Source organism: Mus musculus, chromosome 11 (genome assembly GCF_000001635.26).
Source record: "Mus musculus strain C57BL/6J chromosome 11, GRCm38.p6 C57BL/6J".
NCBI lineage: Eukaryota > Metazoa > Chordata > Mammalia > Rodentia > Muridae > Mus > Mus musculus.
In genome coordinates this window covers 62844861-62864167 of record NC_000077.6, presented here as the reverse complement: position 1 = coordinate 62864167, position 19307 = coordinate 62844861, and the positions used below count along the sequence as shown (strand labels likewise).

The 19307-nt window shown below is 44.5% G+C and overlaps 1 protein-coding gene across 7 annotated transcripts in view; it reads right to left on the bottom strand.

The window, feature by feature from the left end:
- Fbxw10 (F-box and WD-40 domain protein 10) overlaps window positions 1–17101 on the bottom strand; it is a 30398-nt gene extending 13297 nt beyond the window's left edge. For 4 of the 7 annotated variants that reach the window (XR_001779946.2, XR_001779947.2, XR_879557.3 and 1 more), the window contains exons 1-8: window positions 16373–17101; window positions 13426–13596; window positions 11013–11213; window positions 10776–10903; window positions 8760–8882; window positions 6373–6482; window positions 4128–4328; window positions 1417–1538 (exon numbers count right to left, since the gene is read on the bottom strand). Coding sequence is in view for 3 of the 7 variants with exons in the window: in NM_001291441.1 (NP_001278370.1) it covers window positions 1417–1538; window positions 4128–4328; window positions 6373–6482; window positions 8760–8882; window positions 10776–10903; window positions 11013–11213; window positions 13426–13596; window positions 16373–16886 (1570 nt within the window). In the remaining 4 variants the exon portion in view is untranslated. The remainder of the gene's footprint in view (window positions 1–1416; window positions 1539–4127; window positions 4329–6372; window positions 6483–8759; window positions 8883–10775; window positions 10904–11012; window positions 11214–13425; window positions 13597–16372) is intronic. The other 3 variants (NM_001291441.1, NM_001033669.2, XM_006532782.2) reach the window with 2 other exon arrangements.
- Between the last annotated feature and the right edge of the window lie 2206 nt (window positions 17102–19307).

Sequence of the window (19307 nt, the reverse complement as noted above, 5' to 3'; positions counted from 1 at the left end):
TCTTGCCCCAGTGGTGACCAAGTTTCTGACACATGAATCTTTAGGGGAACATAGCCAAGCATAGGATAATAAGATAATCTAGTCACCAGTTCCAAGAATTAGGATGTAAACACTTTCCTTCGATCTTTGCTCTGCCTGCCACACTCAACTTGTCTAAAACCGAACCTACACCCTCCCCTCCAGTTTTTCCCTACTTTGTTCTCTCTTTATAGTCTTTATTATTTCCATTAATTGTGTTTTTATATTCTGGCAGCTTGGAGTTTTCTGAATGGCATTACTACTTGCTTTTATAGCCTTCTTTTTATATCCAGTTGGTGAGAAAAAGTCCTAGCAGTTTCCCCTCTGGAAGTCTTTCTTCAGCCTGGACCGTTGAACATGAAGCCACATCCATCCGCGTTCCCTCATGCTGCTTGTTCTCAAGGATTTGGAAGGTACCACAGCAGGTTTCTAAGGTGTCCTAATTTGTCCTCTATCTCCACATAGTCACCCTCTTCTATGTTTCTCCAAACTCACATCCGACTTACTGTCTCAAGCACACATTAGAGCATGTCAGGTCCAAACCGAAAACACACCTATGGCTTTAAGGTTCAGCGTTGCATCATGATGCAGGAAGTGCCCTCGAACCAGTCCCTGAAACCAGCTTAGAAGACCGATATTCAACACCACACACAACAGTCCAACCACATCAAATAACTGTAAGTACTTAGTACAGTCTTCCTCATCCTCCTGTCCATCCATGCACAACTGTCTATCCTTGTCCATTCTGCGTGGAGTATCTTCTACTACCTGCCTTAAGACCACACTCAAGTGGTGTCCTGCTGATAAAATTTTCCTCATTTACTCTTATTTCTATGTTCCCTTTGAATGCTGCCTGTGGTTAGTAGCACATGACTGAGAGCCAGGCAGTCCAGTTCAAATCCTATTTTTTTCTCATTGTAGCTCTGACTGTGGCTACTTTTCTGTCCCGGTGATTGTGATGGTAATGCTAATTATTATTAACTTGACAAAATCAAGAATGTCCTGGGTGATGAACCTCAGAACATGTGTGCTTGGGATTATTTTAATTACATCAATTAAGGTGGAATAACCCACCCACTGTGGGTGGTAGCATTCCCTAGGCAGGTGATTCTCAAGTGTTGTTGAAAGGACTGATTGAAGATACATGAATAGATGTGCAAATACCTAGTAAGAATAAAGACTAGTTATAGAAATGAGTGAGTGAGGTGGAATGTGCTTGAAATCCCAGAACCCAGGAGGCTGAGACAGGAGGATCATGAGTTCAAAGCAGCCCAGGCTATATCAAGAAACCCTGTCTAAGGTGGAGGAGGAGGAAGGAAGGGGGAGAGAAGGAGAAGAGGAAAGGAGGGGAAGGAGGGAAAAGGAGGGGAAGAAAGAAAACTAATGCAAATTTCTCACCTTTCACCTGTCCATCTTTTGCTCCAGATACAAGCCTGTTCTTATAGACATCCAGGCAAGTGATTGTCCCCTGGTGGCCATAAAAGATTCGTACACAAGCCCCGGTTTTCACATCCCAGTATCTGCAGAAGTGAAGGCGCATTTTAGAGATTTTTCTGACTGTCCAGAGGGTCCTGCTATATAGGGTTCCTTTAGATAGCTACATAGTTAAATAGGCAACAGGGTCTTGTCACTGTTGGCATTGGTAAGATTATCTTTATAGAAAAAGTAAATTAGCACAGTGTGCACGTTAGAACCAGTAACAGGTAAGCGTTCATTGGCCCCACGTCAACCTGCAAAACTCAAAACCACTCCTCTATCTGTAACTGACTGGAAAGCATAAGGACATGATGCCGTTCTGAGTGGAATGGAGTTGGGTGAGGTTTAATAAGAGTGCACTAGAAAAAAGAAGGGAACTTGGGAGATAACTGAGTAAGAAAGGAAGACAAGGGCCTGAGTCTGACCCCTAGGACCTATATAATAAAGAGCTAGCGTGGTGACCTGTGCTTGTAGTGGGAGCAGCGGGCAGGTGGCAGATCCATGGGTCTTACTAACCTATCAGCCTAGCCTGCTAGGTGAGTTCTAGGCAGTGACACTCTCTCAAAAAAAAAAAAAAAAAAAAAAAAAAAAAAAAAAAAAAAGAAAGAAAGAAAGAAAAAAAGAAAAGAAAAGAAAAGAAAAGAAAAGAAAAGAAAAGAAAAGAAAAGAAAAGAAAAGAAAAGGGGGATACACATTGAGAAGGATTAGGTTGGGGCTGTGGCTGGAGTTCAGTACCTTGCGTTTGTGAAGTCCCAGGTTCAATCCCCAGCAGTGAGGTAGAGGTTAGGTAGTACCCCGAGGAGTGGGAGGGAAGGCAGAGATGAAACAGAGTAAACTAATGGATGAATAAATAGAAATGAAGCCTCGCGCAGACTGATAGTGACCGCATAGTGTGAACTGAAATGTACAGGCAGCTCAGTTCCCTCTCCCTAATGTTGAAAACCGAAAATAAACAGAATGAACAAAAGTCAGAGGGTAACCACAGTCGAATGAGATAGAGGACTTACCCCACCGCATTTTAAAACCAAAGTAATTGAAACACTGTTGAGCAACGACAGCCACACGGAAGGGTGAAATACAACAGAGAGCCTAGGAATGGGAGATGGGGATGCGAGTCTTAGGGCACAGCCAGCCTTGCAGACTAGCGGGAGACTTTTTTTTTCCATGAATGATGCTGAGACAGTTGGGGACACAAACAGCCTCTTAAAACAAGAGGCTGTCATAACAAAAATGAATTGTAGGTAGACTGAACACCTAAAAGTGAAAGGCAAAAATAAAATAAAACAGGGCTTTTACAAAGGCACCACAATGCCAGACGTGACACTGCACGCCTATAATCCCAGCATTCAGGAGGCTATGGCAGGAAGGTTGCTGTGAGCCTGGACTATGTAGCTAGACAGTTAGAAAAGAAAGCAACCACAGCCCAAAGCTTATGTACTCGGACACCAGGTGACATAGCCAAGGTCATTCGTAGCAGCACTCTAGACCCGGACACCCAAAATTACACAAATATTCATCTGCACAAATATCCACCAGGTAAAACCCCATGGCTCCACACAAATAAGCCATGACTGCTGAACACACCCTATGGTGAGTCTCAAACAGCCCAGGTCAAGACCAAGCGTTTTCAAAGTACAGTTTCATCTATTTTGACTTGAAGCAGAGACATAAACAAATAGCTGTTACTGTTGAAAATATATAAGCAAGAAGCAAAACTATAAAGAAACACAAGACAGTGATCATTATGAAACTTTGGGCAACAATACCTGTCTGGAAAAAAAAAGAAACAAGGAGGAAGAGATCACTCAGAGGCCGGGGAAGGGCTCATTCCCGGTCTGAGCAATGGGCACAGGGATATTTATTACATTCTTTAATATGAGTGGCTGAAAGGATGGATCCCTGTACCCATGCCAATGGTCCAGCTCCAGGATATCCAACACCCTCTACTATCCTCCAAGGGCAGCTGAACTCAGCCATGAACCCACCCACAAGCATGTACACACACACACACACACACACACACACACACACACACACACACAATTTTTTCTTAATTTTTAAATAAATCTCTAAAACTAAAATATATGAATATACCCAGTTTGAACATGGTTTTGCTTCCATATTACATTTCCCACCCATAAAAAAACTAATTTCTCTTGAAACAATTTATTTTAAATATATAGATATATATAGACATGTTTATTTAAGAATATTTTTTAGGCCGGGCATGCCTTGGGAGGCAGAGGCAGGTGGATTTCTGAGTTTGAGACCAGCTTGTTCTACAGAGTGAGTTCCAGGATAGCCAGGGCTACACAGAGAAACCCTATTTAGGAAAAAAAAAAAAAGAATATTTTTTAAAAACAGAAAAAAAATTCTGATTTTCAATGCCGACATCTGATAGCTTACAAATCTATCTTAAACAGTAAGTAAAATCTTGGCTTGTATCTTGCAAAAAGAACCCTGCTTTTATAGATATTCTAGAAGTAATGTAATTCAGGATAACCTATACATAAATATAAAATGGACAACATAAATATAAAATGGGCAAAGCATTCCATGCTTGCTTCTCCCAAAAGCTACCTAGTTTTGGCTGGCCCCAGACATGACAACGATCATGGCCTTATAGCTCTCACCTTATGCTCAGATCGTAACTCCCACTCAGGAGAATATTGTCCTCCTCAGACAGGAAGAGAGCCCTGACGCTGCCGGCATGGCCTCGGAACTCGATGGGCAGCTCCTTGGTCTGCATGATATCTAGAAGGTGGATCTTCCGATTGGATGATATGGCCATTAGGTCTCCCCCGTTATAGTGAATGATTCTGTTTTGGTCAAACCTGGGTTTCAGGAGGTGGCGGGAATGGATTAGAGGAAAGAGTTAGTGTCCTTCCTGGGCCCACACAACACCTGACTTTTGCCTACAGCGGTGGAGTAATACGAAATTCAGTGCCGTTCAGAAGGCAAGGCCAAGCGATGATAGGGCCTGATGATCCCTACTTCACTCTGCAGAAGTCTGTGTCAAGGAGGATTAAATCCTGAACACATTCATAAAATTATATTTAGAAAATAATGCTTATGTATGCTAAATCCCCCAATATCAGATTAGTCTGGGTGAAAAGTCCCCAACCTTAATTGGCCGTGGAAGTCTGTTTCTCATAGAAAACTTCAGGGGAATATAGCTGGGGAGTCCCATGTGCACTGCATTTTCTCTTCCTGTCTCTCCCCCTTAACCAGCATCTAAGGAGCAGTTCTTAGGCCTGGGGTTCTGTGCTAATAAGTGCCACTGGCAATATAGAAGATTGCGAGTTACCCTTTGCTTATAATGAGCTTTCTAGTCAGTCCACCACTGCCAGGTGAGAGGAATGGATGTCCCAATCAGAAAACTACTCTAGAATTAGGTATTATATGAACACGATGGCCAAATAATTTGTCCAAAAAGAGCCATCTTTAATAGTGATCGAGAACACTGCTATTACTTACACCACAGTCGCAGAGTAAGGAGGCAGTGTCCCAGCAAACAGGAAGGTGAAACCACTTCGAACAGGAGGAAATCTTGATATTTACCTACTGATCCCTGATGTCACATCTAAAGTGTGACACCCCCCACACACATACATGTAAAGAACAGTGCTGTCCCCACACAATTTGTCAAGCTATCCCCATGCTGACCAAAAATAAGATACAGGCAACTCAACAAAACCTTGTGAATAAAGAGAAAGGAACAAAGCCAAAAAATATGGGGCGGGGGGAAGCTATTAAAAATACTTTCTTACAGCTGGGGTTATGACTCAGTGGCAGGTGCATACAGACCTAGCATGTGTGAGGCCCCGAGTTCTAACCCAGCCTCAAATATATACATATATACATACATGCATAAATACATACATACATACACACACACACACACACAAATAGTCTTTTGTGGCATATCTAGATCATGTCATGTGGTTCTACTATTATAAATAAGTTTTCATATTTAAGATAGATACCAGAGTGTTTTACTGTGTTGTGTTACAGAAATGTATTACATATATTCCTATTTCCTTCAAGTATGTGCTATGTGTTTAAAAACATGATTCTGGAGATTATAGTTCAATACTATAACTGCCTAGGTTTATGTCAAATTGGCATAAGCTGGAGTAATCTAAGAGGAGGAGACCTCAATTAAAATTGCCTCCATAAGACAGGCTGTAGGCAAGTCTGCAGGGCGTTTTCTTAATTAATGATTGATAGGAAAAGGCCGGGTTCATTGTGGGTGGGGATACATCTGGGCTGGTGTTCCTGGTTTCTGTAAGAGAACAGGCTGAAGAAGCCATGAGGAGCAAGCCAGTACGAAGCATTCTTCCATGGTCTCTGCATTTAGTATCTGCCTCCAGGTTCCTGCCTACTTTGAGTTCCTGCCTTGGTTTTCTCAGTGGACGCTGATTCAACATATGTAAGCTAAATAAACCCTTTCCTTCCCAAATTGCTTTTGGTCATGGTGTTTCATCACAGCAATAGTAACACTAAGACAAATATTAGTGGTGCTTGTCTCTCAGTGGCACAGACACAGGAGACTTTTTCAATACACTAACTGGGATTACAGGACTTTTCTCCCTGTCAGCACATATTAGTTCTCAAGTTGGAATCAGGCAATAGTGAAATTGTAAAGAACCAAAGATTTCATGTGTGTAACCTGTCAAATGTCTGTTGTTCAGAACATCCTAAACTAATGAAGTTGGGGCTTGCAGCAGAGAATGGCACAGATTAAACATTTGTTGTTCAAACAGGTTCTTAGGCCTGGAGCCTAGCAGGAGGTGCACTACCTCTCAAAGGTGGCCTAGAGAAGCCTCAGGGGCCTGCAAAGGTCCTAAAAGATCTAACTTCTCACACCACACTTACGTGTCAGAGAGGACGCGGATGTTGTAGGTGCCGCAGAAAACGTTCCTCTCCTCCATCTGGACCAGCTGGGTTTCCTGGTTCTGGTAGGCATTCCACAAGTTGTAATCAGTCTAATGAAGAGATGGATAATGGAGTCAGCGTCGTCATGGCCTTTACCCAGAGTCCACATGCACTGCCCTCACCCCCATTCTCTTCCCTTCAAGGATGTAGCTGCTGTTTGGGGTTGTTGGAGAGAGGCCCATAAGCTGACGTTTAAGTTAGAAAACACTGAGATGAAGGTTCTAGAGCATGTTTGAGCTTGGAATTTTCTACAGTTTGGTTTTATACACTTTTGTGGCTGAATTCTAAGCGTTGCTTGGAGCACAACTTAACTGAAAACGAGTTCACACGGGCAAGCTCACATAGGCAAGCTCACGTGGCCATGGGCATACACCAAATCACAGCTGCCTTTGACCAACCATCGCACAAAGCCAGGAGTTTGTATTTACAGTCCAGGTACCCGACAGTGTGCTGCACTCCATGCCTTTGAGTCCAGCGCTCAGATACTGCTTGACCCTTGTCGTGCTCGCAGCTGACTTACAAAGTCGACCACTTGCCTACACAGAGCTCTCATCACCTTACAGGTGACATTTCTGAGATGACTCAGGGAGTTAACGTGAGTTTTATCGAATCTCAACGGGGTGACCCTCTTTGCTACTCATCTTTCCTTCTTCCCCCTTTCCTCCTTCCTTCCCTCCAGCCATTCACCACCCAATTTCTGAATGGCTTCAGCCTGTCAGACATGAAAATTTCCAGTATAGATGACTGAACCAAACACTTCCATTTCTCTCCCCAGCCCTCGGGAAGCTGGAAAGAGTCACACTAGACTGGTAGGAAAGAAAGCGACTGTCACAGAGCAGCCTATGTCATCCATCGTCATCGTGTCTGCCTCAGACAGGCCTGAGAGCATCCCCTGCTGAGCCTCTTTGAACCCAAGCCTTCTCCTCCATGTCCTGGACCCTTCTTCAGATGCTCCGTTCACTCGTCTTAATCTTTAATCACATAGAGATGCTCTGCAAACCTGCCTTCTCTCCAGAGCTTGTCACACACAAAAGAGAAACATACTTAGAAAAGTTGTGTGTGTCAGTCACTAGACTGTGTGGAAGCCCTTGAGCTTTCTGAGCCTCAGTTTCTTTACTGACAAAATGGGTAGATAAATGAACTCAGAGATGAAAGCTTACAGGTAAATAAGATTGATAAATGTCTTTTCTTAGTTTACATTATTTGTGGAAGACAAAAAATAAAAAAAATTCTTTTAACTGGCTGCTATCAATTTTTCTTTTAAGTAAGAAGTTCCTTTTGTTTGTTTTTGTTTGTGTCTGAGCCAGCTCAAGCTGGCCTTGAACTCACTTTGTAGCCTAGGCAATCCTCCTGCCTCAGCTGAGATTTCAGGTCTGTGCTACCACAGCTAGTAATACAAGAAATTTTACCTAACACTGATTTTTACCATCTCCTGAAAACTCAAATGGTCTGGGAGGTCGGATTCTGTAGTCCTCGGTGGCATGAATAACCAGAACTGCGGAGCTACCAGGCCTTTGGGAGGGCAGCAGGCTCTCAGCTAACCCCAGTCTCACCATCCTTCACAGGTAATGCTACCACGCCCTCCCTCTGGGTTCTCTGCCCCCTCCTACACACACACACACACACACACACACCATCATCATCTCTAAATTATACTCCACAGCTTCCCTATGGGAACCCAAGTCAAACCACCCCTCATTAAGTATCTTTTTGTTGCCAACTGAATAGACTTTAGAATAAATGGAACTTTAACAAAGAGGAATGGTCTAAGGGTAACTACAACGCCTAGGTACTAAATGCTCAATGCTCCAGATTTCTTCCCTTTGTTCTTTTGTATTATTGCCTAAGTACTGGTGAGGGGAGCTATAGGTGACTGATTCTTCCCTCCATCTAGCAGCAGAATAAACCTGGTAGTGAGATGTCTAGCATTCTAGACAAGCCTTAGCCCTCTTACCATGCCCTTCCCATTCCAAAGCAGCAGGCTCGAGTAGCCCTTGAGATGGGTAGACTTCTAGGACTCAGGGAAATCGGAGGCATGGCTGCCATTGCTCCCAGACCCTGAAATCTCCACCAGATGACTTGCTGTCATTGACACAGACCACTAAGAGCACAGCCCGATGAAGCCCACCATCAACAGATGATGGCATCAGGGCTTAGGTGGAAGGAGAGACTTATGTGTGGGTAGCAACACAGATGAACTTTAGCCGTTTCAGGGAGTGGCGCCTCCCAAGAGCCTGTGTGCTCGCTGGTGGGTGTCAGCCTTCACAGTGGGGGCAATGGGAACATGACACCTTCAGCTGCTTACCTCAGACAACACCGAAACCTACCTTTGTTCTCAGTTTCCACTTCTGATTTTTTGACCGTGAACGCTTCCCATCATCTACTATCTTGGGCACTGGGATTGAGACTTTGTTGGCATAATTAGGATCTATTCCCCTTGTGTAGGACCCCTATGTGGTTAAGAGAGAAAGAAAGACTACACTTGGACATCTGTACCCTTGTGTATCACACTATCTAAAATAGCTAAAATATAAAACTAAGGTAAGTATACATTAAAGATGTACACACACACACACATACACACATGCATACAAACATGTACACATGCATGCATGCAAACATACACAATGGAATACAACAAACCATTCAAATGAAAGAAATAATATTATTTGCAACTGTGTGCATGGAAGTAGAGGACATTATGTTAATTGAAATAAGCCAGGAACATAGAAACAAAGACATGATCTCACTTGTATGAAATCTAACAAAATTGATGTCATAGAAAGTAGAAAGAATAGTGACTACCAGAGACAAAGGTGGTTCCCGGGGAGCGAGGGGCAGAGGTTATGGTCAAAGGACACATAGAGTTAGGCAGGAAGAGGTTCAAGAGATCTATTGCATGGTACATTCACAATAACTAATAATAGATTGTATTTTTAAATACAAAGCTAAGTGCTCTCTCTGTGGTGTGAGGCAATGCATTCATTAGTGACATTTAACCATTCCGTAATGTACATATACTTCAAACCATCGTATTCTGTGTGGCAAATACATAACAATAACATCTGTCATCTCAAGAAAAAAAATAATTTGTGGTGCTGGGGCTGAACCAAACACTCTTCTACTGAGATACATCCCCCGGCCTTAAATAATATATTTAGAACACACACACACACACACACACACACTCGGAGAGACACATGCACAGACAGACATGCACACAAAAGAAATGACTCCTCTTCATGTCTACTCTTCCAGAGAAAGGGGGAAAACCAGTTGTTGATGAAGTCTGGAGATGGTCAACCCCTGAAGCCCAGGCCTGCTCGGTTGCATCAAGACCATGAGTGGACAAATGAAGAAGGCTAATGACTATCAATCGCCTGGACCCGGGGGGGGGGGGGGGGGAGGAGCAGCTCCTGCCAATGGCCTGCCTTACTGTGTAAGCCTGCTTCTCTTCCTTTGTCACCTAGGCGACAAGGAACACAGTTAGGTCTCAGGCAAGAAACAAAGGTAGAAATGCTGGAGATGCTTCGTGTTGGAGTAAACTTCCTGTTCACCTAAATCCAGTATATTAGGGCCTCATGAAGAATGCTGATAGCTTGAAGCGGATTCAAAGGTTCATCTGCGGCTTTGTGATTGTGGTAGCCCCTATAACTCTTCGTGAAGAGGGAGAGTTTTCCACCTTTCTACCTTTGGTTTGGCATGGGACCTTTCAGTTAGAGAGATGGCCATTCAAGAGAGCTATTTTTGGTACATTTACCGTAGATGAGGAAGTAAGTTATAGTCTTTAAAGTGCAGAGTAATGTGCTCTCTCTCCCGTGTGTGATGATGCTTTCATTAGTTAATGACAGTTGACTGTCTCACAACCTAAACTTCCCAGAGCCTTGCACGTGCTAGACAAATACTAGACCGCTGAGCTGGAGCCCCAGTCCTCTGAGGGTGAGGGAACCCCTGTGCTCCTGAGAGATTTCTGTTTAAAAAAGAATTTCTTCATATAGTTGTTTGTTTTGTGTATGTTGTGGGGGCGGGGGGAACGACACTTATGCCAAGGCGCATGTGTGGTCCCAGGACAACCTGCAGAAACTTGTTCTTTCATCCTGTAGGGTCAGGATATTGAGCTCAGGTCATTAGTCTTTGTAGCAGGCACCCACATCCACAGAACCATCCCATCAGGCTGGCTGAAGGGACAGATAAGGAGAGGCCATAGCACAGCGGGGGGGGGGGGGTGGCTGCAAATATGGATAAGGCGACATTTTGGGGAGTCTACCCTGGAGACACAAAGGTTCGACCTTAGTATGAGAACAGAGCTGTTCCAAGCCACACCCCTTTCAGACCCAAAGTACCTGCAGGAGAGAAATCTGGTTCTGAATGAAGGAGTGCATGGACTGGTCCACCTTGACCTGCTGGGCCAGAGTGGCCCAGTGCTGGCTTACAAAGATACACCTGTTCAGACTGTGCTTATCCAGCATTCCTGGGAGAAAAAGAAAGAAGATGGACCCAGAAACACACGCCCCCACCCCCACCCCCAGCTAGGCCCAGGTGGGAAGTCTCTGAGAATTGCCCTCATCTACCCAGCATACTTAGAATGTACTTGGAGAGGTGGAGAGGCAGGTCGCGTATAAAGTCCCGATATTTGCTGTACCCAGAAGACAGGAGTTGGACATGATCCAGGCTCAGCAGCAGGTTGCACGGATCATCTCCCAGCCTGGACATGCCCCCTTTTCCAAAAATCTGTCTATTCATTTCATGGATACACTGGAGCGAACTCTCCCCTTTTCCCTCTAGAGCAAAGCCAGAGAAAGGTAGATGGTTGAGTCTGTAGTAAGTCTAGTCCCCCGAACAAATCCACTGCAAAGCTTGCCCCCAAATAGATCTCCACGTCTACCCCTAGGCCGCTGAATATTCTAATCAGCCTCTCTCCCACCTGAAGTCGAATCTCCTGATTCAAATGTACAGTTGCTTTTCAGCTCAAGATATTTATAGCAGCAAAGACTGAGATGGCATCTTCTCCTGAATTTCCTGTAAAATGTGCCGGTGAGGACTGGGGAGAGAGCTGGGTCCATAAAGTGCTTGCTGTACAAACATAAAGACCTGGGTATTGATCCCAAACATCAACTTAAAAGCCAGGTGCAATGGTACCCATCTGCAATTCCAGCACTGGGGAGGGGCACACACACACACTCACAATGCTTTAGTGAAAAAAATTGAAGCAATTTAAGAATCAGGAAGTAGAATGAATTAAAATTGCCAGGTTAGAGGTTTGGCTCACAGGCAAAGCATTTACTAGCAAGTATGAGATCCTAGGTTCAGTCACCAGCATCATAAAAATACTAAGACTGCTAAAACATCGACCATTGCTGAAGCTACAGGATGGGCGTGTGACTAGATAGTATGCTGTTCTGTGTACCTTTACAATTGGAAGCCTTTATTTACAAGGTATTTTGTATTTCTCATGCTTATTTCATGGGCTGTCACGAATGACACAGTGTGCCACACCATGACGGATGGCATGTATGACCTAGCCTGGGTATATAGTAGGCTGTGCTGTCCAGGTTTCTGTAAGCAGACTTTACGAGGTTCACACATGACAGAGTCAACTGGCAATGCCTTTCACACAGCACATCCCTAACTGGGTGTGGTGCTGCACACCTGTACCTCCACCACTTGAGAGGCTCAGGCGAGAACTACAAGTTCAAACCCAGAGTCAGCTGGATAGCAAATTCCGGGCCAACTTGGACTAGTGTCCACATGAGTGACCACGTTTGCCCGGCTTCAAAGATCAACTTGGGAAGGTCTTCAGGTCTGGAATCACAGTCTTCACTGTTAGGTCTCAAACCTGGGACAAAGGGCTCACTGAGGTGTCCACTAATTATCAAAGCAGACGCTGGCCACCGGCTTCTCCCAGCATCCCTCAGTCTACCTGTTACAGGGCCCTCCTGGCTGTCATACCTGAACTCTCCAGCCCAGGTATTGAGCTAGGCTTTTCCCACTCCAACTTCTCTGGCCCCTATAACAGCCATTTTGGCTATCGCAGTCTCTTGGCCCAAGCCTCCCCTGGTTTTCTCTTCCCTCCTCTCCCTTCTCCTCACATAGTCCATCTCAGGTCATGTTCACTTGGACTTTCCTAAATGTCTCTGCCTGACTCTGCTCTCCCTCTTGTCAACAAAAACCTTTCCCCTCCTCCATACCTAGGGGCAGTCATGTCCTTCCAGTTTTCTTTTCTTTTCTTTCTATCTTTCTTTCTTTCTTCATTCATTCATTCACTACATTACTTTCCCCACAAAACTGGATCCAGGGCTTCAAAAACAATAACTGAACTGGACTCTAGAGGGCCACCATGTACCAAGCCAGAGCCCAGGAAAGAGAGGGCACACTAGCCTAGGCTAGAGGAGGAAAAGAAATCAAGGAAGCTCTAGAAAATTCCTTTCTGATCTCTATTTCAATAGTATCTTAGAGACACCATGGTGGTGAAAGCAAGAACATTAGTGGTAATACTGACCAGTTTTTATCCTTCTTCTCTTACCAGCCGTGAGGATTAAATGAGGAAAAAAAAAAAGAGCCCAATGCCTATTGTTAAATGAAGGTTAGTTTCTAACATTTGATGTCCCTGGCTTCTCTGGCCTTGCTTGTGCCTCCAACACCACTGAGAGTTTCCAAGTTCATCTAGAGAAGCTCTTTGACGTCATACGAGGTCAGGTCCTGGAAAGGTCATCATAAATAGTCCGTGCCCATGATTGTGATGGAGGGTGAGTCTAAGAGCATCGTGAGTTCAAGGCCAGCTAGGATACATACTAAGACTGACTCAAAAAATGGTTTTGCTACCCCATAACCATCCAAAAGAGAAAAAAAAATCTTAAGTCAAACTATTGATGTAGGATGCCATCAAGTCACAAAAGACCCAACAAAAGCTTTTCTTTTTTTTTTTTAAGCTGTAGGGTGAGCCACCTAACTCCCCTAATGCGATGTCAGATGTCTTCATAGAGCCTGACTTACCGGTTGTTTCTCTGTCCACATTTTCAGTCCCGAGTTTATTACCTAAATGTTTGGACATTGGGAATGACACAGGTTTGGGTCTAGCTGCCCAAGAGACATATGAGGTGTCCTGTGTACCGCTGTACTTTTTCTCAGGGAAGAACATCACATCAGGAGTGTCATCATGAAGGCCTGAAGGACAAAGAGTAGACACATTTGCTTTTGAAGGAAGTGTGTGGAGGGAAATGAGGTAGAGAGAAAAGGTCTTATCCTTCCTCATTCTGTTTGAATATAGCCGATTTCCTGAATGTCTTGGATCCAATCAACCTCAAACTGATAATAAAAATTAAAAACCCAAATCTGCAGCAAACAAGCAGGGAGTTTTGGTCACTAGTCAATGAACAGTACAGCTTAGCAGTGGCCGTAGCACCGGGTCTGTAATGGCTTTATAAATGAGCCAGAGACACTTTAACATTCCAGGAAGAGCTACATAGGTTCTGTACAAATATAAGATTATTTTATGTTAAAAAGAACATGAGCATCTATGAATACTGAGGGCCTGGAATCAACACCCCCACCCCAACACACACACAAAGACAGTTATAGAGACAAGGATGTATGTAAAAGAAAGCAGAGGCTTGCTCTTCTGTAGACTGTCTTCTGGTTCATGTATTTCCAGGTTCTTAGTGTCTTCTTCAAGTAAAACTCTTCAATAATTCTTCTCCTTCTCCTCCTCCTCCTCCTCCTCCTTCTCCTCCTCCTCCTCCCCCACTCCCTTCTACTCCTTCTCCTTCTCCTCCTTCTTCTTTTTGAATCATGAATGTCATTTGGGAGATTCTGTAGTCCAACTTCCCAACAATGGTCAGAAGCATCTGTGAATGGAAGTCCAAGAATCTAGCAGTTGCTCAGTCCCACAAGAAGAGAGACAGAGGCTTGCTGTTCTGATTCAAGGCCTCTGCGTTTCCAATTAAAAATTCCTAGAAAGCCTCCACTGAGGCCCTGCCAGCAAATCTATGTTGTGGATTTCACTAGCACTCTTTGCGTAAAGATGCATAGAAGGTGCTGCAGGAAGGGCCGCTTTCTTCTGATGCTCTGACTGATTTCCTTCAACATATAACTGTCCCTGTATCAGATTAGAAATCACAACTCTTTAAAAATATCTGTTTTTATTATTTTTAATTATATCTCAGTGTGGAGATATGTACGCTTAAGTGCAGATGCCCTGGGGTTTCAGAAGAGACATCTGCAAACCAGAGCCATCCCTTAACTACAGAACCATCTCTCCAGCCCCAGAACTTTTAACATATTAAGAGAGACGCTCTCCTATGAAGAAACTTGCCACAATCTATAACTAGGCTTACACAGCCCCAATGTAAACAGCGGATTCCTACAGCATGAGATGGAGCCATCCCAAGAGAGGTATGGGCATGGCATGCCCATTGCACAGTAGAGCACACTGCAGTGGAGGACGCTGGGGGCTGATGCAGGCTTTCTGCTGCCTTGCTGGGTAACCATATTCCCCAGACTTAGGGAGCCGCACACTAACTAATCTTAGCTTTAGTACCCTTGGATTCTCTCGCTTTTTCACAAGTGTCCCTGTGACCCTTTACGTCCTTGATACCAAAGATACAAAGAGAGGGGCTGGACAGATGGCTCAGCTGCTCTTGCAGGGGACTGAGGCTTGGCTCCTCAAACTCAGGTGGCAGCTCAGGACAGTTTGTAACTCTAGTCCCAGGGGGTTCTGACTCCTTCATTTGATCTCCACAGGCATATGACATACACTTGATGCACATACATACCCATAGGAAAAAACACAAAATACAAATAAATATATCAAAAAACCCCCCAAAACTAAAGAAACCAATCGGTTTCCTGTGTAAGGATCTAATTGCATCCTAGATTACCTAGCTTTGGCATTCCTTTAAAAATCATGCCTGTAATCTCAGGACTTGGAAGACTGAGGAGGAAAGGGCTTAAGTTTCTAAGCCAGCCAAGAAAAGCAAACCCTATCTGTGAAGCAGGGAGGGACTCATTAGTCTACAAGTTTGACCACAACTCAAATATCCTTCGGGACCAGGAATTACTCACCTTTCAGAGCTCAAACTTGAAAATTCCCCCTAGAGACCACCCCTCCCACTCTTTACCCACCTCTGGCTAAACCTTCTAGACCTTTGTAGGTCTCTGACCTCTGACCTCTGACCTCTCCTAATTGCAGGTCTCAGACCTCTCCTCTGCTTTCTTTTGCTGTCCAGAACCAGCCAGTCAAACACTTTCAACACTTTCCTGTCAATACCCAGGACCAAGAAGGTTCCCCGCTGGGTCCAGCAATGTCTGTCTATATAGCCAGAAACAGACAGCTTGACATGGTCTCAGACCAGCTGCTAGGCCAGGCTTTGGCAGAGGACCACAGTCTGGTTTTTTTTTTTTTTTGTTAATCTAATCTGTTTGGAGACTCAGGTGCAAACTATTGCTTATAAACTAGTACCCTGGGCAATTTTGGACTTTTAGCCACATTTGGCCTCTTAAAGTATCTTACTAAGATTTGGTTTCATGCTTAAGCAAGCGGCATGGTAAGATAAGACTTTTTTAAAGCTGTAAGTTTTGTTGTTTGGCCTGGTTTCTGCCCATGGCAGTTAAGAAACAAAACACAGCTTCCCTGTCACATCCCTCCTACCCTAGTGCAAGGAAGAAGTGACACCCGTTTGCAGTGATCTGGGCCCAAGGCAGGCAGGATACTGTTCAGTGCCGGGGTGAAAGCTCTGTCCTTCCTTCTGCTTTTCTCAGTGGACAGTTTTCTAGAATGAAGTACCACTCAGCAGCTCCTCCTTTGGTAAGTGATAGGATGTCAGGATAAGGTTCACAGTCCCATACCAGCCCTCTGGGCAGCCTCTGCCTTTCCAAGCCTGTCTGTCTGCACCTATGCCCCCTTCCAAGCCTGTGTCTGGTCTCTGGGGCCCTCTGCTCTCACCTGAAATACTGTTCCACTCTTTCATGAACAGGACTCTGATCACATTGGCAGCAGTGAGCAGTAAATTTGAGTCGCACATCTGCAGCAGCAAGAGAGTATAATTTGCCTTAGTTCGGTGGGTGCTGTTGCCAAACCAGTAGAGGATCTCCTTCATCTTCCGTTCCACCGTTTTATCCAACATCTGGTTCAAGGAGGACTTTACAACCTCCTCCTCCTTCCCCCCCTTCCTACTGAGTTTGATCCGAGACCTGTTGTAGATGAAGTCCTTCCCCTGGGTGGTCTCTAGGATATTCTGGAAATACTGTAACAAATACAGGCTATTTAACTGCCCCAAGATGCTGACTAGAAATCTCCTCTGGGATATGTCGTTGACCCTCCGGAACCACTCTTTGGTGGCAAAGATCTTCCATGCTAAGACACAGGCTTCACACTTCTGGCACACGGGGACCCAGTTGGGTCCCTTTTCACAACGAAAATAGGGGGCCTGCTTGAGTTTTGGTTCCCTGTTTTCCATGACTCTGAGATGACATTCAGTTCATTTAAACCTTGCCCGTTAGCAACCCCACCAAACACCAGAGGGACAGGGTAAGCAGAGAAATAGCCTTTTTGGAGCCTCTTCGGGATGAACATCTGGAGAAACCGTAAGGCACTGCGATGGATGGTAAACTGATCTGACCCAGAAACTGCCTGTAGAAGTCTGGCTTTTTGTACTGACTTCCTTAGAAACATGGCTTTACCGTAAATCTCCTAACCCTGGCACCACAAAAGTAGAGACAGTTGCTGTATATTCTGGAAGAGCTGGTCATCTTATTTCTATAGCAGCTATTCTTTTAACCAAATGTAAAACATAACATGGCCCATTTAAAAAAAATGTTAGCATCTTTCAGTTGCTGTTATTAAGGACTTTTAAATATTCATAAATACAGCTTAGGTGTAATCTTCTTACATTTGTGGCTGTTAGAGTCTATTCCAGTGCCCTGCATATTATATTCAGTCTCTGGTTATCGCCACAGTAAAAGCACCTGTCTTAACAATAATGTAAATTATTTAATTATTCAGGGCTAGCTGTGAATCCACAGGGAACCACTCTCTGGTGCAGAATTTTCAGTTGTCCTGAGGATATGTTGGGAGTTGACTTGTTGTGTAGACACAGTCAGCTGCCTACCCATGTAGCAGAAGGTCTCACCATAGCTTTGTAATGAAGACTGTGAAGTCTGGGGTATGGCTTCTGAGTCTGGGCCCCAGCCCAGCTGCCCATTGCTCTACGAACACCAGCAGGTTGTTTAATGTTCTTCAGTTTCCTTGTCTGAAAGTGGAGATGGGGATGCTTTCTGCTTCACAGAGGATGAAGTGAGACGCTGTACACACAGTACTTAGGATGGGTGGGAACTGAGACACTGTGCACACAACGCCAAAAAGACTGCGTATCATAGCACAGTGTAAGTTAGGGCAGTGTAAGCCCTCACTACACACTGTCTCTCTGTTGTCACTGTCACCACTGCTAGATTCTCCATTTATTCATCGAAGATGTGTTCTAAGACCCCAGAGGATGGCAAAAGCTACAAGGTAATATCAACCCCTAGATAATGTGTATTCCTTTAATAAATAAGGCTAAGTAAGAAAAAATTCAGCAATAACTGTCTTAGCTCCTGTTTCTATTGTTGTGCTAAACACCACGACCCGAAGCAACTAGGGAAGGAGAGGTCTTGTGATGCTCACACTTCCACATCTCAGCTTAGCATTAAAGGAAGTTGGGGCAGGAACCTGGAGGCAGGAACTGGTGTGGAAGCCATGGAGGAGCATTGCTTACTAGCCTGCTGGTGTGGATTGCCCTGGTGATGTTTGTATTTTGATGTTAATCCTGCTTCCTCGAGAGTTGTTGTCCCCACCCTGCCCCTGACAAGGACTCTGTTGATCTCACTGGACCTTTTCCCCATTCTAACTGGTCAAATAAAGGCTAGAGCCTATGATTGGGCAGTGCAAGGGAAAGGTGGGACAGGAGGTTTCAGAGGAAGGAGGAGGAGAGAAGACAGAGGAGGAGGAGGTGGAAGCCAATATGGAGCAGAAGCACATGGCCCGGAGAAGCTGCAAGCAGCAAGGGGTCTCATAACTAGAGAATAAGTTAGTATAGTGATAGATCTGCCCAATCTAGGCATATAGCTTATCAATATAACTGGGTTATATGTCTTTTATACAGGCTTATCGGGGTTAGAAATTACCGCAACAGCTTGTTCCTTGTGACTTGCTCAGCCTGCTTACTTTCTCTCTCTCTCACTCCCTCTCTCTTTTTCTTTCTTCTCTTTTCTTTTTGTTGTGTTTTGTTCTGATTTTTGAGACAATGTGAACTCTCTTTGCAAACCAGGCTGGCCTTGAACTCAGAGATCTGCCTGCCTCTGCCTCCCAAGTGCTGTGCACCACCAAGGCCTGGCTCATCTTGCTTTCTTATAGAACCCAGGACCACCTGCCCAGAGGTAGCCCCACCCATGGTGAGACTGGCCCTCCCACATCAATCATCAATCAAGAAAAATCTCCCAGTCCAGGCCAGTCTATTGGGAGCATTTTCTGAGTTGAAGCTCCCTTTTCCCATATGACTCCAGCTTGACATAAAACTAACCAGTACAGCAACAACCAAGCCTGAACTAGAACAATGCACCGTAATATGTGATGGAGCATGTGAGTGATACCTCTCTTTCCAAATATTACCGTTTTATAGGACGGTACTAGCTTCCTTTTTATAAAGTTACTATTTTGAAGTCAGGGTCTGGCTATGTAAGCCAAACTAGCCTCAAACACATGTCCTTCTGCCTCTGCATCCCAGCTGCTGGGATCGCAAGCTCGCCTTTCTTGTGATGCTATTAATAATGGTTCAAACTCTACTGGAAGTCTCATCGTTGCTTTGGAGTGAAGTCTATGAAGTCTGGGGTATGGCTTCTGA